Raw genomic sequence first — 25,648 nt, forward strand, 5'->3', positions numbered from 1 at the left:
GAATAACCAAGATATGAAAACAACGTGATGTCCATTGGCAGATGGCTAAAGAGTATGTGGTATATACATTCAATGGAATTATTTAACCTTTAAAAAAGAAGAAAATTCTGCACTATGTGACAACACAGTGAACCTTAAGAACATCATCTAAATGAAATAACACAGTCACAGAAAAATAGTTATAGCATGATTCCATTTATATGAGTTATTTAAAATAATTACACTAATGTAATCAGAGAGAGCAATGGTTGTTGCCAGGGGCTGCAGGGAAGGAGAAATGGAAAATTTCTAATCAATGAGCATAAAGTCTCAATTATAAAAGATGAATAAGTTCTCTAGATCTATTGTACAACACTGTCATTGTATTTAACAACACTTAAAAAGTGTATCATATGCTTAAAATTTGTTAAGACAGTAGACCTCATGTTAAGTGTACCTACCACAGTAAAATAAAATTTTTCAAAACCACTACCTATAAGGTGAATGAGTGAGAAATTGGACTTTATTAAAATCAATAATGTCTGTTATTTTAAAAAGAATTGAAGAAAAGCAAACTACAAGGTGAAGTTATGTGCAACATCTGTAAGTGATAACAGATTAGCATGTCATTGAGACTTTTCTTTTAGTGAACTACTTCAAAATTGTGCTGAGTGCTTACTTTACAGTGTCTAGATAAATCATAGGTTAAATAATGTAATGCCTTTAGCAATCAGAGAAGCCAGAACTCTCTTGAGTAGGACAAAATATACACATTAAATACAGAACTACAAATCTGGAAGACTCATCGCAGTTTTTGAAATGTATGATGTTTCATGTATATGTAACCATTGCAGTAGAAGGTCCTGGCAAAAAATACAGTGATGTGTTTGGAGACACTTTAGGAAAACGTATTATATAGACATATTCCCATTATCATGAATGTTAGTCTTGGGTAATTGGACCTTGGCAAATTGGACCCTGAACACTAAGAATTTTCTTCAAAGGCATTCTTCCTCTTACAGTGACAGACACAAGCAACATTATTTTTATTCACAGCATGAATACCGTATGAAATCTTGCACTTTAAAATAATTTTGGTAATACCCTTTTTATGAGATGCATTCATTATACAACTGTTCACAATTTGCAAATAATTAAAATGTTCTTAGATTTATGTGACGATTTCCTATGAAGCCTATATATAGCTTATACAAGTATATATTCATTTACTTCTGTTTTTGATGTTCATTTCTCCTTTTGTAGCTCAAGCTACTTTGTATCTTTGAAAATATCCATCTCTTGGTCTTTGTAGATGCAGCATTCTACGTTATTAACATAACCTGGCATGAGTTCTTTTTGTAAGCGTTTGTCTGATGCAACTTGACAACTTTGAACGCTATTTTCCTTCTATTGTACTTGTAAATTTCATTTCCTTATTCTGCTTTATAATTAAATGCTATTTTCAGCAAACATAAAAAATGCAAAAATGGTTAAACTGTCTTCAAGTTGAAAAGAAAAGGCGTCTTTCTTGACACCATCTTTGGATAGAAAATTGGGAAGTCACGAAGACTACCTCACAAGGTCATTGGTCAGATTAAAGAAATAATACCCACCAAATAATATAGTAACTGCACAATAAATGTCAACTGCTCATGATTTAAAGTGTTTAAGATTATAGTTCAAGAGTATACTCTATGCTTTTAACTTATGAACATTTTTTATGTGGGAGAAATTCCCCTGAATGATGAGGAATTTGGTTCATTTTACATGGATGGAGTTTCCAGCATGACATTCTTCTATCAAGGCTATGGCTGTGAAACTAAGAATGTGGTTTCATTAAATGGTGCTTTTAATCTCCATTAGTTTATGTGAGAAAATGGTAGATTTTGGTTTTTTTTCATTCCAGTTTCATTTCAGTTTCCAAATTAAATGCCCTTCTTAAATATTTGCAGAGAATCTGAAAATTTTAGTGAGAGGAAGATTAACAAAGTCTCAGCAGTGTCTTGTGAGGTTACGAAGTACTGTCTATTGTCGATACAGAAAAACCTTCTCACTTTTGCTAAACCTAATCCCTGAATTCATGGTTTGCACTGCTTAGTTGATCCATTTGTCTTTCTAGGTAAGTGGTGTTGAACTCTGGTGCCCTTTGGACCTCCTCTCCATCTTTATAATAATTTTCCTGGCCTCTCCTTGTGTATTTCCACCCCTCTTCCTTTCAGTCCATGCCAGCTCGCATTCCTTCTATGTTTCTGTCCTCTTAGCCTGGCATGGCAACTCTGACTCCTGTACCCTCTCCACGGTGGCCTCCCCAGGGTGCCATCTTCCACAGGACTTGCAGCCAGTTGACACTGCCCCCCAATTCCATGGCAGGGACTGCTGGGGAGAAACGTCAACAGCGTCTCCTCTGAGGAGCAGCTCAAGCTAATCCTGTTTGTTTTTACCAGTGTAGTCGTGGCCTTCTAGTATGCAAGCCTGGGAACCTGCTGCTGCCATTTCCTGTGATGGCCACTGTTTCTCTTTCTCTCAGTTTCTTCTTCATCAGCCGGACTCAGCCAGACTTCCTTCAGAGGGGCTTTGTGTTTGAGAGGCCTCACTAGGAGGCCCATCCTCATCTTTGGAAAACTGGCCGGTGTCACAAGGCAAGGCTAAGCATGTTCAGTCTAAATATTTTTTTTAAAAGAACATTTCAGTCTGAGGGTAAAACGTGATTTGGCAATGTGATTTAACTTGGGATGGTCACCGACTGTGACCAACTTCACGCTGGTGAAGCATTTAGAATGACGTAAATAATTTTCTCATGGAAAAATCAAACCTTTTGGAGCTAAAAAATAAAAAAGTGATTGAGAGGTTTTTTTCAAGACATCCCAGATAGGGCATCATTTTCCTGATTTAGACCCTGCAAGCAAGAAAGGCTTGGAAAGACTTCTGCACATCCTTAGCTCATGCAATTTAAATCTGCCACTGTTAACACATCCTCAATACAGCAAACACTCACTGCATTCAAAACACGGAACACTCTGAAGTGTGGAATCCCGAGTTTTTGCCATTGTTGATAGGATAAAGAACCCATACCCATTCTTCAAGGCTACAAAAACCCTAAATTACATACAATAAAAACCGTGCTTCTGTAAAGCAGCTGCTACCGCTTCCCTTATAGAGTATTAGAGTAAACCAGCACCATTCTAATGCTCTCATGATTCCCTTTTGGGTGGCAGGGCACACTTATGAGCACTCTGGAACGGCACTCATAGCAGGAGCTCCTGGGAGCCTGTGTGTTTAAATATTAAAATATAACCCAGTGTGGAATTGGAATCATTTTCTTCAGGCACAGGAAAGCCACATCATTTTTTTTCTCCTTCCACTATTACCTTTATAAGGCCTTGTGTAAAACTATGTCCCAAAGAGATTTACTTCTTTAACCTCATCAGTAATACTCATCATTAATACTAAGGGTCCCCTCAGATGGGACTTACACCCTGCCAGGGAGGTGGGGGAAAGACTGTGAGTCCCACCTCCGTCCAGTAGAGCTACCTTGGGATACCATGTGATGATGCTCTGAATCACTAAGGGGAGGCCTCAGTCCAGCAGCTAAAGCATCTGCTTCTGATACAGTCAGAAATTCCAGCCCATCCCTAGGGCCAATTGTGCCCAGGGAACATTGCGGATCCTCAAGTCAGGTTTCGAACCAGTGCATTTACTGTTGTTTTGTTTTGTTTTGTTTTTCCTGGAGGGAATTCAGATGTTTGCAATATGTCCTCTTCACACTGTTTCTAGCTGTGGATCCCAGGCAAGTAGTTCCAGGAATTGGGGCTAGTACTAAGGGCAGAGCTCCGCCTCCTGCCTCCCTCCTCCTCTCTGGGGGTCTAAGGGTCCAAGGCGAGCCTTTGACTATTGCTGAGTACAGTCATTGGAAACCATTTGGACCGGAGCACAGAAGCGTGGTTACCAGGACCTGGGAACAGAGGAAATAAGGAGATGTTGGTCAGTGGTCCAGACTTGCAGTTAAGTTCCGCAGGCCTAATGTACAGCAGGGAGCCTATAGAGAATGCTGTATTGTGTACTTGAAATCTGCTAACAATATTGTATACTTATAACTGGCTAAGAGGGTAGATCATAAATGTTCTCACCACCATAAAAAAAAAAAGGCAACTGTGAGGTGATGGATGTGTTAATTAGCTTGATTGTGGTAATGATTTCACAATGTACACGTATGTCAAATCAGTACATCGTGCACCTTGAACACAGAGAATTTTTATTTGTCAATTCTAGCTCAGTAAAGCCAGGGGAAAAAAAAAATGTCTGAAACCAACAAGGGCTCCAGTGAGCCTCGGTCACTGCTCTCTTGATGATGTGGATGGATGGCTCTTCTTAGTTCCTGTCTGTAGAATGGGGATATTCATATTGTTGTGAACATTGGGTAGAGTGGGGATATGTCAATTATTTGGAATGTGGACTGACTCCTAGTAATTTGTAATAAGTGCAAGTTATTACCAACACAGGTCACTACTGACCAGCACTGTGGTGGGGCAGTCTCTATGCAGAATATGCGGATAATTGTGATACGGCAGTTGAAGACATAGAGTGTTAACATAAGGAGAAAAAATAATGAGTAATACCATGAGGAAGGGCAGGCTGTCAGCAAATATGCCAATGCCACGGGAAGATGGCAGACGGGAGGATGGAGAGGACCGGATGAGGCTGGATAAGAGGGCGTCCAGGCATGGGCAGAGCACAAATGGGACGGGGAGGAAGGGAGGTCTGTGCCGGGAGGTTGCGCCAATGCGTGCACGATGGTGGCTATAGTAACGGGTTGGTCTGTAAGCAAGCACGATACACAGAGCCTTGAGTGTCATGCAAAGAATATTAACCGTAATTCTGTAGGCTCTGGGTAGCCATGATACATTTTTGAATAGCAGCATATATAGTTGAATATAGTTGGAGAATATAGCATCCAATGGGATGCGAATCTGAAAGCAGTCAGTGGGTTGGAGAGGGCAGAGGGAGGATTGCTACACAAGAAAGGAAACCGAGAAAAGGCAGGATGTCTATAGCAACGTGCGAGGGGCACCTGCTTCCACCAGGGGGTCCTGGCCCAGGTCTGCTAGCATCACCCAGTTCCCAGGGCCTCCTAGCCAGAGGCGAAGTTACCATAGAGCCTGTAAAGGTAAAGCCCGAGGACCCCTCACTAGCAGAAGCCTTCTCCCAGGTCTTGGGGAAGGTCATAGCTGTGTGTTCACTTGGTCTTTTACTGCTTGTGATATTTACAAGTGCAAGATGTTTTATACAAGGCTGCTGTCTTTCTCTCCTCTGACGTCCCCTGTCACCTGCTCCTTTTATTAAGGGCAGGTGATTATCACCCGGCTAAGGGGACGCTTTCCAAACAAGGTTAGTGGAATATGGGGCACGGCGACTTCTGTCTAGGATGAAGTGCACCCTGATGTTATTGTCTCTCAAAGGTCTAGGGCTCCAGAGGTGTGGGTGGCATGAAGGAGAAACGTGGAGCTCACGGCTCGTGTATGGGAGCCCCAAACTTTACACAAAAGAAACCTGAGGCTTTTTCCACACTGCAGAATCCTAAACATGCGGGTCCTATTTCCAATAATGCCACAAGTTTAAGTCAACTTCTAAAAATTATTTATAACGTAATTCTGCTTCCTCGTGCTGGAGGAAGTAAATATATTCTGAGTCTTGCTCCTAAAAAATAATGTTATTAAATCATTGTCATGGAAAGTCGTCATCAAAGAGCTTGCAGCCAAAAGATGCAGGGCAGGTGAGTGTGATGAAGGAGGGCCGGTGATCAGATTAACAAAAATAAGATCTATTCCTTTTAGATGTGATTTTTGTGGTATTTTAAATATTTTAAAATATTTATGACATTTTTCTCATTAGAAACAAATACTGATTTTTCATAATTCATATTAATAATTTGTATTAATGTTATAATTTTGCATTCTTTTCCTAAAAAGGGCCTGGGTTGCATTAACATCAGGTGACTGACATGGCCTCCTCAGGGAAGCCACGTGCCCCTCTGTGACAACAGGGCGTCACTCCCTGCTATGCTTCCCCGGGCCTGTCACTAACCCTTCACAACTTGCCCTCCTTGGAGCGGCCTTGGTCCTCTGGGCTCTGATGTGTCTCTCTGACTGCTGCACCCCTCATCTTTCCAACTTCAGCTTGGTGGTCTGGGGACCAGATGTGGCCTCCAGCACAGAGCTCCCGTCTCACCAACAGGGCCTCCTTGTCTGCAGGTGTCTGCCCTCCCCTGGTGCGGGGCCTTCAAAGGGTGCAGCAGACCCCGAGGTGCACCTGTCCTCAGGGGTGTTAGTCTTTATGTAAATCTAGCACAGTGCCCCACAAAGGACCCTTAATAAGGGAGGCGCCTGGGCTAAGCTGGGGAGAATGCTCAACCAGGTGGCCAGACCTTGGGAAAACCCTTGTGCCTGTGAAGCAGGGACAGGCACCCAGGGAGAGAGGGAAGCCCACCTTCAAAGCCATGTTTCCCAGGACAACCGAATAAATAACACCTGCAAGAAACAAAAAACATATATTTGAGTTATGCTTCCATACCTGAGAAGGAAGAAATAAAAATGGTTTTACTCTAATCACTGCATTATACATTGTTAGATAAGAAACCTGAACAACCTTTAATTGGCAAAGGCCTATTACTACCATTTTGTAAAGAAAACAGCCAGTGGCTTCTTTCCCTGATTTGTTTATCTAACTCCAGCTAACGAGCTGAGGCCCAATAGGGGGAAAGAGGCTTTGTCCCCCAGCAAGTGTCTCCTGCAATCAGAATCTCAAGGTTCCCATCCTGCTCTAATCTCCTTTTTTTCATTTGGTCCTCATCTTTAATAAAGGAAGGGGGAAAAGTGTGAGGAAATAATTTCCAAATTTTCTAGAAGTTACAGACGGATATTGTGAAGAAGCATAATTTTTCTTCTGTTTTCTTAAAATGCTCCACGTGTCGTGGTAATTCATGGCTTATTTGGAAATTATTGAGCTCTGCAGTGACTGAAACAAATCATGAACCTGGGCTGTTCACCAGCCTGATGATTTACATTGGAGGGTCTGCACAAGTTTCATCTGTTAGTATTTCAGACACATTAATTTCATAGCATTAAGGAATTATATAGAATCTTTATTTTCAGATAGACATTGTAAGAATTTTTTTTCTTTGCAAAAAGGAAGGATGATTAATGCCATTACAAAGTAAGTTTATGAGAGAAATAAAAATATTTCTCTGTGGGTGGGAAGTGTTTCTTCAACATTTAGTCAAATGTAGACACAATAAAACATGCACACTATGCACAGCCTTACTCTGTCTTAAAGTGGAGTTCATGGCAAGATTTCAGAATGAAGAAGAGCTTGCACCCAGAACACTGTAGGATGATCCCCTCTGCTACAGGGAAAGAGTACGATCTTGTGTGGGACGGGGGTGGGGATTCCCGCCTTGCTCTGCAAGCCTCCACCTCATGGATGGTTCTCGAATACTGTGTGCAGAATTCAGACCTATGAAAGTCCTTCCAAGAATGGAAGATGGGACATAGGAAGAAGTCATCCCATCATGTTCTTCTTGCAAAAGTAAGATAGAGAAATGAGAAAAAAGTGGAAAATTAGTTTCAAGAGGGAAAGGCTAACTCTAGGCAGGGATATGGAAATGTAAAATTTTAGAGTCGAAGAGTCATTACATTTAATCCAATCCAACACTGGCATTGTACGTATGAGGAGACTGAGACTAAGGAATGTAAATGATGTCACACAGTTTATGAACAGTGTAAATGTGGAGGACACTTCTGCTCTGGGGTTCTTCCACACGCCCCGAGTCTAACACCCAGACTCCGCTGCTGTGGCCCCTCTCAGTCGCATCCAGGGAAGTGGATTGGGGCTGCAGTTTAGAATAATTGTTACTTAGTAGTTGTGTGACTGGATGAAAGTTACTCGATGTCTTAGGCCTCAGTTTATCCTTGGAAGGAAGGGTGGTCACTGTCTCTGTGTCAGGAATCCAGGCGCCTGGCACAGAATGTGCCTGTGCCTCCTGGGAGGGATGCTAGAACACGCCTTCCATCCAGCTCTGTGTTCTCCCAATCTCATACTGCATCTTAAAGTGCTTTATGGGGAAGGGGCACAAACTGCTCCTTAATGGGGATGGAGAGAGAAGATAAGGAGAAAAAGGGTGAACAAGAGGGCCCTGTTTGCCAGTCACTCTTTGCCTTACCTTGGGTATAGAATAAAAAGGCTCATTCAGAAATTGTTAGTGGAGGGTCCTGTAATTCAAAATATTTTTGACATATTGAGTAATGTTGGTAAAATTCTTCAAGTTTTCTGAGCTTCAATTTCTCTGTTATACTTAGGTTAAACAAACAAAAAGCTTTGAACAATTTCAGATTCTTTCCAAAATTCAGATGGGGCTTTTGTAGAGAATATTGGTTACTTTGACATTTTTTATCGCATTGGTGGGCCTTGGATATGCTTGGGAGGACATTTTCATCCTTCTCGTCTCATTCCTCAATCCAGTAAACCAGTGTTCAAAGAAAGAATGGAGTAAAACTTAAAAATGCCCATATATGCCTCCCTGACCATTCTCACATACTGAATTTTAGTTAAAGTATTGAGTGTGTTCTCTGTGCAAATACAGCCTATTACACATTTTAGTCAGAAATCATCGTTAAGCCCAAATCCTGCCAGGATGGAGGGAAGGCAGCTGTCAGCTCACAGTCCGTTCTGCAGGGATGCCTTTGAACTTGCTGCTCCACCATCTATATGCCTGGCTCACGCTATACCTCACTGAGATCTTGGCTTCTGTATGGCCTTCCCATGTCCCTAGCACCTGCACACCCCAGCACCCTTTCCCTCCTTCCCCACTCTATCAGTCTGGATGGACTCCTCTGACAAACTGCTCTGGATGCTTCTCACCCAGGGCACGTGGTTCATGTGAGTCAGCAGAGCTCTGCTCCACACAGTCTCTCAGGGCCTGAATGGGTGAGCAGGTCCCACATGGGCTCTTCCAGGGCCCTCCGAGGAGTGCCACGCACCACTCTGCTTGTGTTTCACTTTATCATGAGTGATGTGGCCACACCCAGCCCCAAACGGGGAACAACAGTTCTATCACATGCCTGCAATCAGGGAAGCTGCGGTATTCGGCAAACAGCACCAATGACTATCATGATCTGTATTTAGCCACTGAATATTAGCTTCTGTCTTTCTCATCAGAGAAAAATACACTTCTCCCATCTTCAAGGGAGGCAACTCAAAAGGTCAACCTTGTCCTGGCCCAAGGTCAAGGTTATGTATATATGTGTATACCTGTCCTGGTAGAGACATCAAGTCTGGATGTGGTTTTCTTTGATCCACTGACCTGTAAACTAAGAAGAAGACCTATCTGACCTCCCTCCCACTCCACACTTGCAGTGTATGTACGTAGGTGGAAAAGGGCCAGCCTAAGTCCCCACTGGGCAGATCCTGATGGGCTGGGTTCCCGGAGGTAAGGTTTTTCTTAGATTCAGCTCTAATTCTTTCCCTAGGGTGGGGCTCCTGAGGTATGTTTTCCCTCTGACTCTTGCCTCCATTGTCTGGGAATGTATTCTTTTTCCATTAACCATTTTTGCCATGGTAAAGTGGGCATTGGATAATACACCTCCTTTGGGGTCCAAGCAGAGGCTGCCGTTTGCCCATGAAAGACAGGCAGGCAACGGTACCATTCAATCTCAAGTAGTCATTTTTCTTCCTGACTTGTGGTTCCTTTGGCAGAACTTCCTTAAAACCGAGCCAACTTTCTACCTGAGGCCAGCTTCACATGTGCACAGCCGCATTCAGAGTTCTTTCTCTGTGCAATGCCAAGAGCTGCTGTGCATCTTTGCTTCTGCAGGCCACTACCTCTCCCTCTCCCCGGCTTTACTCTGAGCCTTTCTCTCTAAAGTATAGGTATCTGGGCCCTACAGCCTTCAGTGGAAGGGCCACACCTTAGTTTCTTTCCCTTGAGCCATATTTGCATAATTAAAGACGTTACTGGGTGGCAGCCTAATCCATTTAGAGGCTTTAGCAATGGGTATGATTATTTCTGCTAGGTTGTTTCAGTGGACTTTGGCACTGCAAGTTGTTCTTGATGTTCTGCTGTAGAGATGAGGACAAGAGGCCCTTGCCTCTCCCAGCCTCGCCAGACCCCAAGTGTGCCTTGTCTTTCTTTCCTCTTTATAACAGCTTTCAAACCACCGGGTTCTTTTGGAGATAATTTCCTTCCTGTGATAACTTACCAACCACAGAGGATAGCAGTCAACACATGCTAATTACCATTCCTTTTCCAACCTCTGCCCAGAGAGCTACCCGCTCCTTAGACAGATTCCATCCCATTAGAGGTTTCACCCATGCATGACACCAGGCATTTGGCCTCCAGTCCCACATTCCTGAGCCCTAAGCATCAATGCTACCTGCTTTCGTTTCATTTCACCACTCTTTGGACCCTATTTTTGTATCAGTCAGCACATGCTAGGTTATATGACAGAAGCACACACATGCACACACTCACACACACACTTACACACACACCTTCACTGTGTGGCTCTGGGTTCAGAGTCTGTCAGTGAGAGGCATGCCATGTTTCGGAAGGCAGGAATGAGGCTGAGGTCATTCATCCCCAAGGGCACATTCAAACAGACACATGGACCTGGGAGGGTCCATCTGGTTGCTGAGATGCCACACGTGACCTGCCATGGCTGCTGAGCCTCGAGAGGCTTCTGGAAAAGCTCCCTGAGAACCTGCTCCCAGCTGCTGCTTTCCTGCCGTTTGCTCCCCCAACTACGCAAATGCTTATGCAAGACTGACATTGCCTGTTCCATAACTCCTCCTATGCTGGATGCCTGGATACCTTTTGTTTCCCCTACTTGAATCCTTAGTAATACACCAGCCTTATTTTTGTGTGTGGTGTAAATGACCACCAGCATATTTATTTAAGCCCTGTCTTCCCTGGATAGAATATAAGCTCTAGGAGGGAGGGGGTTTCTTGTTGGCACAGTGTTGGGTCTTCCTTGCTTTGAAAAGCCTGGCATACTCAGTGAAGCAAAGAAATGATGAATGAATGCATTAGTTAATGAAAGACCAGTTGAATTATAAATCTGAAATTGAATTACCTATCACAGAAAGATTCTTTCATGGGAAACTCAATGGAAAGGGTAAATGTGGGATTTGTTGAGAATCACAAAATTCAGACTCTGCAAAAGTAACACATTTATAATATCTAATACATAACAAAAATTATGAAAGATATAAAAATCCCTTAAAATCAGCCTCGACATCCTTCTTACCATGAACCTAAAATAATTCCTTAAACTGGGATGAGGGGAGTGGCCTCTGAGGCAGCCCAGTCTACAGGCACTTCTTGGGGTCTCCTAGAGTGCCCCTAGGATAGAATCAGTCCTATCCTAACCATTTGATGGCTGCAGCAAAGTCTTACGGGGCACTGTGAATACTGCAGTGACTTCAACCCTGGGCCTTTGCCTCTGTAATTTGTACCTCTTCAGCCTGCTCTTGGAGTCGGCATTTGGCTTGGGTGGCCGTCCTCTCTACAGTTCTTTGTTGTATTTTATTTCTTACTTTTCTTTTTGTTTTGCTTTTTGTTGTTTGAGAAGACTCAAGTACAAATAGTCATAATTATTATATGAATGAATATGAATGGATCACTTGCTCTCTGCCAGGCACTAAGGGTGCTCATTTAATCACTTCCTTTTATCTTCGTAACACCTTGAGGAGGTGGACACTATTATGTTCCCCATTCTATAGATCAGAGAACAGAGGCTCCAGTAGGTCCTGCCACCTGTCAAGGCTTGGACTTGTGAGCCTAGGGTTTGCCTCCACACCCTGAAATAGATTCTACTGTCTCTCTTAGCCCCTCTTCACACTTCATATATTTATTGGAACTTAAGATTTATAGTATGTCACATAAGGTTACTATACTGTTGACAAATAATATTGCTCATCATTCACTGAGTGCTTGCCATGTTGAACCAGTGTCTATCAGAAAGAGAATTGGGGAGGTGAGGATGTCAACATGGAGAGAACACAGAACATTTGACAAAGAGAACAAATTATACAGAACATTTATTAATAGAACTGCCTTGTCTCTCCTTCTGCTCTGTTTCAGGAATACCAAATTGACATATTTTTTGCTCAGACCTGGACAGATAGTCGCCTTCGATTCAACAGCACAATGAAAATTCTTACTCTGAACAGCAACATGGTGGGGTTAATCTGGATCCCAGACACCATCTTCCGCAATTCTAAAACCGCAGAGGCTCACTGGATCACTACACCCAATCAGCTCCTCCGGATTTGGAATGACGGGAAAATCCTTTACACTTTGAGGTAAGATGCTGCGTCAACCTTTGATTACTCCTGGTTTAAAATGGGATCCTTAATTTGAATCATTGTAGGAATGAGACCCTATTTTCATCTCTAAGTCTATTCTCTTTCACTTGTGACATACTACAGCATCCTGAGAAAGTTTGCCCTCATATGTAAAAATAAAGGCATACTGATGATCCACAGAGAATATAAGCTCATTTCTTCAGAATCCATTTCTGCTGGAAGTAGGCTGTGAAAGTTACTCCTAATAGACTTACACCATGGGCCCTCTCCCCTAGAAAAATACAGATGTCTTGGTACACTAATCAACAAATGTAATTAGAGTAAATCTGAGACCACAAGGAAGAGGGGCAGAGTCAGCCCCTTTCCCAGCACATCCCTAAGGGAAGTGGCAGCTCCCCTGGAGTGTGTCCTCCTGGAGTCAGGGAAGTCTTCGACAAAACCCAGAGAGGTAAGGGAAACTGAGCTTCCAAGAAGGGAACTGACTCACCCACAGTCACCACTGGGAGCCTGTCTCTCCCAGGTCTCTCCGCCAGGATGGTCAGAGTCTAACTGAACACACAGCAACACAGCACTAGCAATGATGGGCCCTCTGCACTCCTGTCTGCTCGCCCAGCACAGGGACTGGACAGTCCCTCCAGCAATGTCCTCTGAGCGGGTGGTGCTGCTCCAGAGGGCACTGCACTCCCTTCTTCCTGACGGCTCAGAAGCCCTGGGTGCATCTAGGCTTTGCTCTAACGGGTTCACTCTCACTGCCCCGGGGCACAGGGCTCCTTCTTGCACCGGCTCTGTGGCTACATCTCCCTGCTCTGCTCTTTCTGCCTCAGGGCTTGACCCCTGTCACTTTACTCTCCTTACCCATCCCTGCTAGCTTAGCTCATCCATCCTGAGAATGAAAGCTGTGTGCATACTGAGAATTCCCACAAGGAGAAATCTGATTCCTCACATTAAATAAATGTCCACAGCACACACACAGGCACAGATGGACATTAAAATAAGCAGACAGTGAGAGAGCGTTAAAGTTTCAGGGAAATCCTCATTTTGCCAGGGAGAGAACAATTACAGCAAAAAAAAAAAAAAAAAAAAAAAAAAAAAGCCACAGCTGGGAACTGTGCTGATGAAAAACGTTGAGAGCTGGAGTTTGCAGAAGTTGTCTCCTCATCAGTTGTGAAGCCATACACCGGAGACTCTGACATGACATGGAGCCTCGGCAAGCCAGGGCGAAGACCCGGCCAGTTCTGGGACCCCGTGTAGACACTGAAGTATGGGGCTGCTGCCCTGGGAGGATGCAGGGCCCCCATTTGGCAGAGCCACCACCTGCCTAGTGAAATAGGGGGCAGTTGTCCAGGAAATCCCCCCGATGCGTGCATTAATTTGGCATAATAGCTGTTTAGATAAACACACCAGTTTCCAAATGGAGGAAGGATTTAATTCAAACAGATTGAAAACAACAACTTATAAAACAACAGTTGGTTTTGTCTCCTCTCTGACTTGGCGTGTATTTCTAGACACGGTTGGAATTTTACTAACTGGAATTCTCTGTGCCGCTGATAGTTAAAAGCAAAACAAAATAACCCAACATGAAAGCAACACAGCACAGTCTCACCGTGAATGGTTCCTGGGCCAAGAGTGAGCCGCACGTGCTGCCCTGGGTGACGGAACAGCCCTCTCCATCCCCACATGGGGTGCCATAATGGCCGCCGGCCTTGCCCTGTGCTGTGTGCTGAGCTAGACTGACACTTGGCTTTTTTGCAGGCTCACCATCAATGCCGAGTGCCAGCTGCAGCTGCACAACTTCCCCATGGACGAGCACTCCTGCCCGCTGATTTTCTCCAGCTGTGAGTACCAGTCCCGGCCTGGGGTGTGCATGCTGTGTGAGGGATGCTTAGCCTGGTGCTGCTTCTGTCAAACAGTCATGCGATTGATCACAGTGTCCCTGCACACACAGAGAAAACTGATGATGGTTTCAGTATTGACCATCTGGGCATTTTCACTCTAGACCTTGTCACATAGGAGCCATGTTACAAAATAGGTGATCTCGATAAGGCTGTGAGCAACTTGACCATTGACATGGAAGGATTCAGAAACTGATGAACCATTGATTTACCAAAGACCCTTATGCTAATGAGCTGTGCATACTATTTGGAAGTATACAAAATTCCTGTGTAATATTTTAGATTTAACATTATCTTTTTTTAATTTATTTTTAATTTTTATTTATTTATTTATTTATTTATTTATTGAGACTGAGCAACCTCTGCCTCCCGGGATTCAAGTGATTCTCCTGCCTCAGCCTCCTGATAGCTGGGACTATAGGCACGTGCTACCACACCCAGCTAATTTTTGTATTTTTAGTAGAGACAGGGTTTCACCATGTTGGTCAGGCTAATCTCGAACTCCTGACCTCAGGTGATCCACCCACCTCGGCCTCCCAAAGTGCTGGGACTACAGATGTGAGCCACTGTGCCCAGCTGATTTAACATTATCTTAAAGCAAGGTGATTTGTCTACCAAGTAGAAAGATACAAATTTTTCTTTAATTTTACTTATATTTGTCTCTTTGAACCATTGTAAGATGATTTAATTTTTCATAGTATTTTATCTTCCAACATTTTACTATGGTAGATATCACAGTTAACAAGTAATCCTTTACAAGTTCTTAAAGACAACATCAACTGCTTAGTATAAGAGTACATATAAAAGGAATATCAAATATCAAATCTATTTATACAATTTTTAAGTTAAAATCAAAATGGAAAGATATTTGGTGAATGAATTTACAATGGGACATTTTAAATGAATTAATCACAAGTACTTATGTATGAATCATAAGAATTCAATTTATTGTATTGGCTTTCTTTAAAATTGCATATGGGGCCGGGCGTGGTGGCTCACGCCTATAATCCCAGCACTTTGGGAGGCCAAGGTGGGCAGATCACGAGGTCAGGAGATCAAGATCATCCTGGCTAACACGGTGAAACCCTGTCTCTACTAAAAATACAAAAAATTAGCCAGGCATGGTGGCAGGCGCCTGTAGTCCCAGCTACTCAGGAGGCTGAGGCAGGAGAATTGCTTGAACCTGGGAAGCAGAGGTTGTGGTGAGTTGAGATCACACCACTGCACTCCAGCCTGGGTGACAGAGTGAGACTCTGTCTCAAAATAAATAAATAAATAAAATAAATAAATAAATAAATAAAATTGCATATGGAACATGACAAACAAATCTGATGAAATCTCATATAGAAGTTTTTGTGGCTTTCTTCATTGAACGTTATAGGTTTTTCCCTGAACCTTCAAATGTAAAATATGTTCATCACTTATTTTACTTTTGCTTCTGCTCCTCGCATGTGTGGGGCCCATGGAGGCCCAGGTCCAGATCCGCAGAGACCAGCAGAGCTCTGCACACCATGCACGCGTTCTCACTGGAAACCTTATTTCTTTCTGTAATAGCTTCCCTCGTTCTGTCATACTGTAAAAATGTGTTTAAATCATTCACAGAGCCTTTTAAGTGCTCAATTCCAGGAGGGGATTATGTGCACATGGACTTACACAATACTGCCAGAAAGAAAAGTGCTTGTATAAATTGTTTTAAAAAGATTTTTATAGAAATAAAATAATTTAAATTCTTAAAGACAATTCACACGTACCCAGGGAAATATGTGAAAGTGAATGCCTTTCTGGAATTAGTTGGCAATGAGCATAAAGTACTAGCAAGAAATCTGACATAGTAGTAAAAATGGTTTCTGTGACCAACCACATCTATTTCCCTATTTCTGGTGTGTTGTGGTAGTGATGGGTGGTCAGAGTGAATGTAGGAGCCAGGGGCTGGACAGTCTTATATATAGTGTCAGAAAGTGGCACTTTCAATGCATGAGCAAAGAAAAGTTATCATATCTGAAAATCAGGGAGTGGCAGGATCAAATTCATGTTCAGCAACAGTATGAAAGATCTTATAAGAGCAAAACTGGATGTACACAGTTATATACCTATTGGAATGGCAAAAATCTGAAACACTGGTAACCTTGAATGCGGTGAGGATGTGGGGCAACAGGAACTCTCACTCATCGCTGGGGGGATGCACAGTGTCACAGCCCCTTTGGAAGACAGCTGGGTCATCTCTTACAGAAGTAGACATATTGCTACTATATGATCCAGAATTTGTACTCCTTGTACTAGATTAAAATCCCAAAGTTGAGATGCCATTCCTTTAATTAAACTTTCAACAGTAAAATAATTAGTGCCCCACTGTTGACCCTTTATTGTGCAATGTTAAATCCTGGGACACTGGTCACACTAATGCATGGCACTGCCGCTGTTAGCATGTCTTGAACCTTATCTTTAAAATGCTATGTTATGAGAAGTATGCAAGTAGCATATATCATTACTCTATCAAACAACAAGTAAATGATTTCTGAAGTTCAGTTGGATATCTATGGGCAAAAAAATAAGCTTGAACTTATACGATAGTTAATTCCAAATGAATTGAGGCCCTAAAATCAACATAAAAACACAATATATTAGAAAAAATACATAGGAAAAAATATTCATGAACTAAGGCTAACAAAGAGTGTTTATACTTGACACTGAAAGCATGACCCCCCCCCCACCCGAAAAAAAGTGATAAATGGGACCTTGTCAAAAGTGAAAACTTTTGGTCTACCAAAAGCTTGTCATGAGGTTGAAAAGGCAAATTAGGCTGGGAGAAAACACTTGCAAACCAGAAATCTGATAAGGCTTGAATCTGTGATATATAAATAACTCTTAAATAATTTCTTTTTATGACTGAACAGTATTATATGCAATACCATGATTTGTTTGTTCATATTCTGATGGGCACTTGGCTTGCTTTCACCTTTTGACTGTTGTGACTGCTATACCCATTGGTAGACAAGACCCCTTTTGACTGTCGTGACTGCTATACCCATTGGTAGACAAGACCCCTTTTGACTGTTGTGACTGCTATACCCATTGGTAGACAAGACCTTGCTTGAGTCCTAGCTTTCAGTTCTTATGGGTATATTCCTAGAAGTGGAATTGCTGGACTATATAATAATTCTATATTTAATTCTCTGAGGAAATGACAACCTGTTTTTCATAGCAGCTGCACCACTTTACATTTTCACCAGCAATGCACAAAGATCTTAGTCTCTTCACATCCTCACCAACACTTACTATCTTTTCCCTTTTTATTGATAACAGCCATCCTAGTGGATGAGAAGTTGTAGCTCATTATGATTTTGATTTGCATTTCCCTAATGACTAAGGATGTTTTAATACATGCCATACCAGGGATGTTCAGATGCATGCTATGCCTTTGGAAACATCATTTAAGTCGAATAAGGCCAACAAAAAAGGGATGAGTACTCTATGCCTGCACCTCCATGAGGTATCTAGAACAGGCAGATTCATAGAGAGAGAAAGCAGAGTGGAGGGGACCAGGGAATGTGGGGAGGAGAGAACAAGGGGAGCACAGAGCTTCTGTGTGGGAGGACCTACAGGTTCTGGAAATAGAGTGGCGATTGCTGCCCACCATTGGGAATGTACTTACTATGACTGAGTTGTACACTGAAAATGGTGTTAAAGTGATACATTTTACATTATGGATTTTTAAATCACATTTTTAAAATGCATACTAAAAACTGAACAACAACAAAACAATCCAGTTAGAAATGGGTAAAAGACAGGCTGGGTGCGGTAGCTCACGTCTGTAATCCCCGCACTTTGGGAGGCTGAGGCGGGTGGATCACCCGAGGTCAGCAGTTCGAGACAAGCCTGAACAACATGGTGAAACCCCAACTCTACCAAAAAAAAAAAAAAAAATTAGCCAGGTGTGGTGGTGCATGCCTGTAATCTCAGCTACTCGGAAGGCTGAGGCAGGAGAATTGCTTGAACCTGGGAGGTGGAGTTTGCAGTAAGCCAAGATCGTGTCATTGCACTCCAGCCTGGGAAACAAAAGCAAAACTCAGTCTAAAAAAAAAAAAAGAAAGAAATTGGTAGAAGCCATAGTCATTTGACCAAAGGTGATATTTACATGGAAAATCTGCATGTGAAAAGATGTTCAATGTCATCAGCGATTATTAATAGTAAATGTAAATTAAAACCACAGTGAGCTATCACTACATACCTATTAGAATGGCTAAAATAAAAAAAATAGTGGCAACATCAAACCCTGGCAAGGATGTGGAAAACCTGGATACACTGCTGGTGGGAATGTAGAATGACACAGTCACTGTAGAAAATAGTACAGAAATGTCTTATTAAACTAAAACTGTACTTACCATATGACCTAGTGATTGCAAGCTTGGGCATTTATCTTAGGGAAATGAATAGTTATGTTGACACAAAAATCTATCTATACATATTCATAGTAGCACTATTCTCAATAGCCTCAAACCAGAAACAACCCTCATGTTCTTCAGTGGTTAATGGTTAAACAAACTGTTTGTACATCCTTAAAATGGATGACTACTCAGCAAGAAAATGAACAAATCACTCATATATGCAACAACTTGGTCTGCAACAGCATTCGAAGCTGAGTGAAGAATGCCAGTCTCCAAAGGTCACATATGTGGGATCCCATTTATATAACATTCTCAAAATAAGCAGGAAGTGAGAGCTAAGGTGGGGTTGTTAACTGTCTTCTGTTATTTAAAAAATGAAAGAAGACCTAAATAAGTAGAAAAGCATCTTGTGTTCTTGAACTGAAATACTAAATATTATTAAAATGACAATACTCTACAAGGTGATCTGTATTGGTTTTCCTCTGCTCTGCTTCTCTTTCAAACTTGCAGACACTTCCCTCTTATTCCCTGAGTAGCATCGTGGTCTGCTTAGTTCTAAATGTCTTCCTTTTCAGATGAACACTTCTTGTACCTTTTATGATATTTCTTAAATCATAGCTGTCTGATTGAAATACAATGCAAGCCACCGATACAATTTTAGATTTTCTAGGATTCTCATTATAAAAAGCAAAAAGGAACAGGTGGAGTTAATTTTACTACATTTTATTCAATACAGTCTATACAGAATATTATCATTTTGCTATGCAATCAATATGAAAAATTATCAATGAGCTATTTTAATAAAATAGCCTGAGATATTTTTATGCTAAGTCGTAGACACCAGTGTGTGTTTTATGACAGCACACTTCAGTGTAGAGTAGCCACATTTCACAGCTCAGTAGCCTTTTGCCACTCAAGGCCACCGTGCTGCTGGAAAGCACAGTCTGAGACCCACGCAGAGGTCTTCACACAAGATGCACATCTTCAAAACCCTAGGTTTTGTTTAGTATCAGTCATGTTCTTCATTCCTCTTTTCCCATTTTTTCTCCCTGTTTATTTCCAGCATCTTTCTTTATACATGCTCTGCACTCTCTAGTCTCTCAGTTCCAGATTTGAAATCCAACTATGAGATGTCTTGACTAACCTAAAAAAAGCCATAAAATCTATGCAAATATGCGTGTATTTGTATGTGCATAAACTAAATCTCTCACACACAAATAAGCCTTGTGATTCAAAAAGTTCCAAACCACCCATGCTTCTCTAAACCCCTTCCTATACATTCACTAATGGAACGCAGGCTAGAGAAGGGGAGAAAAATACCTTCAAGCGCAATGCTGCCTCTGAATCAACTAGGACTGTTATTAATAAATAATTCAGCACTAAATATGGAGCGAGGGGAGTCTTAAAGCTAAGAAATACTAGTCATTGTTTGTTACTGTTCGGCTCCTCCTTGGGGGAGATTCTGCTATTAATTCATGTGCCCGAGCTGGTTGGGAACGTGGGGTCAGCAGTTCAGGCTGCACTTGAGTGGGGCCAGTCGGAAAACAAGCCCTGTCCGCCTCAGGAAATGGAAACACATGTCCGCATCACCTGCTGCTTTTGATACTGGTACCCTAAAAGTTATCCATCAACATACTTCTTGTGGACGTGCTGTTAACCAGAAATGTGCTGGAAAGACCTTTGGTTGCTCCTTCTGCCTGCAATGATGCCCCCCACCCCAGGCATCCTTTCCGTCTTTCTTTTTAAACATACTTGCTATGAGGAGATGCCAGAAAACCAAAGGGCAATGGAAACCGATTTAAGATGATCAAGTCCTCTGATGTGGTGGTTCTGTGGTCCCGAGGTTAAGTTCATTGCTATTAAGTTGGATTCAGACGCTGGTTCATGGCACTCGCATCCTTCCAGGCCACAGGTCTGTGTGGAGTGTTGACTTGGGGAAAGATTCTCCATGCATCGCAGGAGGACCATGCTCCTAGTTAGGTGCTCAGTGCCCCCAGGGAGGCACCATGTGCATTTCGTGGTCAGCTTTGTTCCCTCCAGACAGTAAGGTGCCTGAACTGGACAGGACAACTGCATTTATCTATGTTGCTATCAGGCTTTGCAATATTGACTGGCCATGCAGCGGTGCAAACAAACCAGCAAATGTATATGTTTGCACTAATACCTCCTTTCTTCCTGTTTGCAGAGCATATACAGTACAGCAAACTGTATTTCATTCTAAACCCTTGTTGATGTGACCTAGGGAGAGAATCAACCACTCTTTACTCATCCAAATGCTTTGTATCTGGTGTGTGTATTAAAATAAGCCAGGTCAAAATCTCCTTGTCTTCTGCCTGCTGCCTAAGTGCACTAATGAGGTGGCCCACTGCCAGGTGGGGCATGCCAACAGGTGGGGCCTTCCCCCGTGTCTTTTGCTGTGGCAGGAAAGGAGCATACTGCTCCTTTAGGAGACTCCAACTAGGAAAGTCCTGTCTCCTAGTTGGAGGAGTTAATCTCTAAATGGCAGCTTCTGCAAGGTGTCCACAGAGGCCCCGTGTCCTCTCACACATAGGTAAGGGTGTGGACATCCAAAAGGAAGTCCACCTTCCCAGGTGAGGGAGGAGCCTATCAGACATGTAGACATCAAGGTCCTAAATGCTCACGCATCCTCTTAAATCCACAAACTCTGGAATCGGCTAGAGAGAGCTCTGCGGCATGTCCAGCATCCTGGACCTGTGAGTAAGAATCAAGCTGTTGCCCTGGGAACCAGGCTTCCCATCAAGGACCACGCTAGGCAGGCCTCTGCCACAGGTGAGGTGGATGTTTATCATCTCCTGCTTTGCCTGTTTCATATGCTCCACCCCTTGCCTTCTCCCACCCCTCCCTGTCCTTGCTCCCCATTCCTGTAGACTTGCACACCTTGTGGAATGGGAGGCTGCTGGATGCAGTCAGTCAGGTTGGCTGTGCATTCCTGCTAAGATGACAGTGAAGTAACAGGGCTTTAGTATCATCCCTCAATAACTGACCTCCTTACTTTGGTGGAAACTCACTACAGAGGGCAAACCACTGTACAGGTGCACAGGATTGCACTGGTTCCTTTTGCCCAGTCTTGAAGTGGGTTATTTTATTCCAGCTTTAGTGACATAGTTTGTTCAGAGAGGTTGAGAACATGATCACAGCATTGATAAGAGATGCCAGCTTCTGAGAATAAGAAGAGGACTTCTCACTTTGAAGGTCATGACCTTCTCACTCCATTTAGGTGACCTGCATGACTTGTAACAGTGAACCTGGAGGCATTGTGCCCCTTTCTCAAACATCCCAGAGTTGATGGAGGGAGGAGGCATTGGGGCAGGAAGGCTGGGGAGGCGAACAGTGAGGGTGACTTTCAGCATCTCTCAGGTTCCATCACACAGCAGCTAGCCTCTCTTCTTGTGTCAGGGAACCTTCTTCATCTCTCTAAACCCCTCTAAACCTCCCTTTCCCTATCTGCAAGGTGGGAATGACAGCAAGTTATATGATGATGGAAGGGACTCTAGGTGAAGGTGTTATAGATTCCCACTTGAGTTAGCCCAGAAAGCGTACAACTATGGGAATGTTGTGGCTACATGGGCAGGAGCGGGTGTGAGGGGTAATTGCACAGTTTCTCTGTGGCCTCTGGAATTCCCAGGGGAAAGAAAGCGCAGTTGTGGTAGACACACTCTACACAGGCAAGGTTTTCAAGGGCAGAGAAAATAGCCAAACTCTCACTAAGCCATCAGCCTTTCATACTGGGTTTCTTACTTCTCCATTTTAAATAATCTACCCAACAATGTACATATATCTGTGCAAAGATTGCAAACAGCAAGCTCTCTGTTGAGTTAAAAATGCAACCAGGGGTGTAATCCATACTCTCCTCTCCATAGTACAAACAACTCGAAGGAGCCACTGAGAGTTCTTGGCATTATTGAGACGTTTGCTCTATCAAAGGCAAATTTTGCAAAAATAACAAGGTCAGAAAACCTTCATGTTTCTTACATCTTCCATAAAGGAAAAACTGAAGTCAATAAAAATGGAACCAAAGCTTCAGCAGCAATTGTAATTCTAATCACATGGTTATCACCTCCTTGCTTTATACTAGTCAGACATTTTCTATTTTTCATGCAATGTAATCCGAAAGTGCTGTCTTACTCATGGGGCAGACAAACCCTGGAGAGTATACGAAAGAAACCATGTAAAGCAAGGACGACTTTGCTAAGAAGAGAAAAGTCCTATGCTACATCTTTCACGGTTCTGTTATGTACTTTTGTGCAGTATTTGCTTTTTGAAAGCTGTTTTTTAAGAACAGACACTCGATGATGCATGCTTTTGTTTTGGGGTGTGTTTTGGAGGGAAAGAAGGGCAAGATGGCTGGAACACTGTGCCAAGAAATAAACAGACTTCAGAGGCCTGAAAGCGTCTTCAAACTACGGAAGAGTTAGCCAGGTCAGCAACTCTCCCGAGTATGTATTATCTAGTTCCGGATTTTTGTTTTGTTTTGTTTTTATATGTGGCTTTCCAGAATTAATTTTACTAGTGCAATGGTGTAGGAGAAGACATTTAATGGTAGGGTACTTTTTTGTGATAAAAATATTATTTGCCTTTTTAACTATGTTTTTTCTTTTTTGCCCTGGTCAAAGTTTTAAGAGTTAGCATTAATTGGTGTTAGAGAGTAAAAGAGCTAACTGCTAGCTTCTTTGTGTGTTTTTGTTATAGTTTATGATGCATGTATTCACTCAAATAAAGTTTAGAAAACTTTTATAAACTTTAAAAATCAAACTTGAACCAAGCCAAGTGTCAGGGGAGCCCTGAGTCAGCCCAATGACTGCGCCTGGCCTGCAAGGAGCTCAGTGCTGGAACATGGAGCCTGCACACTTCCGTAGGTACATTCAGCCCATCATCCCGTTTCATCCTTACCTTGACTTTGAAGTCCCTGTTTTTTTCAGCACCCTTCCCAGTTGAGGAACATCAAGCAGGAAGAGATGAGGTCATCTGTCCCTATCATGCAGGGGGCAAGGCTTTGAGCAGAGCAGAATGGCCAGCTCTCGGGATCAATATATCACACGCCAGAAAGGGGCTCACAGCTATTGTTACCCCATTATTGTTGTTATTGATGGAGGACAGTCAGAACCAAAAGACACTCAGGCCATGGAGTGTGAGATGTACACGGCTGCAGCATGCTCTGCCCTGGCTCGCCACTTGGGATGAAGATTAAAAAATATGTGGTGCTGTTTATCTCTGACAACTGTGTTGGCTGCAGCCATATTAGAGCCAGAAAAATTATTAGGAAAATGTCACTACTGTTGCAGAGCTGTCAGAGTTGTCTGAGAATGTTGCCTGGCTTTCTGAGTTTTAAGAGACAATGTTCCATTCTCCCAGGGTGATTAATTTGGAAGAGGAGTAAATGCCAGCGAGGGAAGCTCAGTGTGAGCATGTCGGAGTCCTGCCACTGCCATGTCACCGCAGTCCCAAGGCCATGTCCTGCTTTCCCACTGGGCTGACACAGGGCCAGCGCCAAGCAGTGGCCAGAGAACAGTGAGGATCCCTCTTCTGTGCATGTGTTTCCTGCTGATCTTCAGGGAAGCACATTCTGACCCCGGTCCCCCCACCTACCAATTTCCTTTTACAGATGCAAAAACCGAGTCTTAGGGAAAGGATTCAAATGCTGGTGCAGGGTCACACAGCTAGTGTGTGGTTGAGCGACCATGTGAACTCAGCTCTTGTTGTCCAAGTGCAGGGTTCTCTTTACTACCCCAGCCTGTGTCTCTGGCTGCTGCTAGCACATCACACCTTCCACAGCGTTCTCTATCATCTCCGTTCATACTCTGGCCACTGCCTTCTCAATAAAGGAGTGAAAAACATGGACCCACATGCCAGACAGGACAGCGCTGCTGCTTCCATTGCCACAGGCCTTCCAGAGAAAAGAAACGTGGAAATGCAAGGGTTCGCAGATTCTCAGGGCATTTCTAAGGGACGGGAAGGATGCCTCTTTCAAGGGCAGAAGTTGGAACATTCTTCATCAGAGCATTGTGGACGTTATTCGAAAACAGCTTATTTAATTGCAGTAGGATTTCTTGGAGCTCCTTTCCCCTGTGCTTTGTCTTTGATCCACAGTGTGAACCAAGGCGGGGAGGCTGCCTCCTGGGTCCTGACTCCTCCAGTTCTACCTGGATCAGGGGACTGCTGGATGCAGAGTGTTGCTCCCGCCTCACCTGCTCCTGCCTCCCAGTCTGGACTCTTGAAAAGCTTCACGTTGTTGCCCATTCTGCTCAGAGCTTAAAGCACAAGGTACAGGGCTGGTTCCAGGATCACCTGGGCAGTGCTAAGGGGATGCGCTCAGCAAGTGACAGCAAGATACAGTAAATTACCTCTCAAAACAGACTTGCTACCAAAACTATCTCCAAGACCCTACCTGTCTACTCTAAAACTTGACATTTTTCTCCTTTAAGCTCCCCTGCCCTTCGCAGTGGCTCATGGATGGTACTGCTCAGTGCCTCGGGCTCATCTGACCATTCACAGTTAGAAACAAAAAGGGGAGGGAGGAAGGGGGACTGGGAGCCAACGGCTCCTCCCACGTGGCAGCTCTAGCAGGGCGAGACTGTCTTGGCGTGCAGAAGTCCCTGTGGCTGGCCCTGCAGTGCCTCAGTCATGAGCCAGGTGTGTCTCAAACAGACCTGTGCTTTGTTGCCGATTTAACAGCATGAAATGATAGAAATAAGAAATCTGGAAGTGAAATATTTTCCCCTGCTGGGCTGCTGCAGCCTTACTGTAACTAGGAAGAAAGTCTGTCAATGTATTTTGATTATAAGTTGCTATTTCCATGCACTCAATCAATATTTTCAAAAAAGTTTGGCCTTGTTGATTTTGGAAGTTAGGGAGCATGTCTCCTGTGGGCTACTGAAAGTTTCGATCACAGTAGGTGCTTAATAGATATTTATATGTGTAGGTGGCTGTCTAAGCTAAATCATTTGCATTAATAGCTTAAGATGATGCAACTCATGTAATGCTTCATTTTGGGAAATGCAATTTAACTAAGTGGGT

The 25,648-nt window shown here is 43.1% G+C and overlaps 1 protein-coding gene across 1 annotated transcript in view; it reads left to right on the forward strand.

The window, feature by feature from the left end:
- Nucleotides 1-25,648, forward strand: part of GABRG3 (gamma-aminobutyric acid type A receptor gamma3 subunit) — a 562,783-nt gene that overhangs the window by 340,845 nt on the left and 196,290 nt on the right. The window contains exons 4-5 of the mRNA XM_003272775.2: nt 12,113-12,333; nt 14,089-14,171. Coding sequence (XP_003272823.1) covers nt 12,113-12,333; nt 14,089-14,171 — 304 coding nt within the window. The remainder of the gene's footprint in view (nt 1-12,112; nt 12,334-14,088; nt 14,172-25,648) is intronic.

This window comes from Nomascus leucogenys, chromosome 6 (assembly GCF_006542625.1).
Source record: "Nomascus leucogenys isolate Asia chromosome 6, Asia_NLE_v1, whole genome shotgun sequence".
In the NCBI taxonomy this organism is placed as follows: Eukaryota; Metazoa; Chordata; class Mammalia; order Primates; family Hylobatidae; genus Nomascus; species Nomascus leucogenys.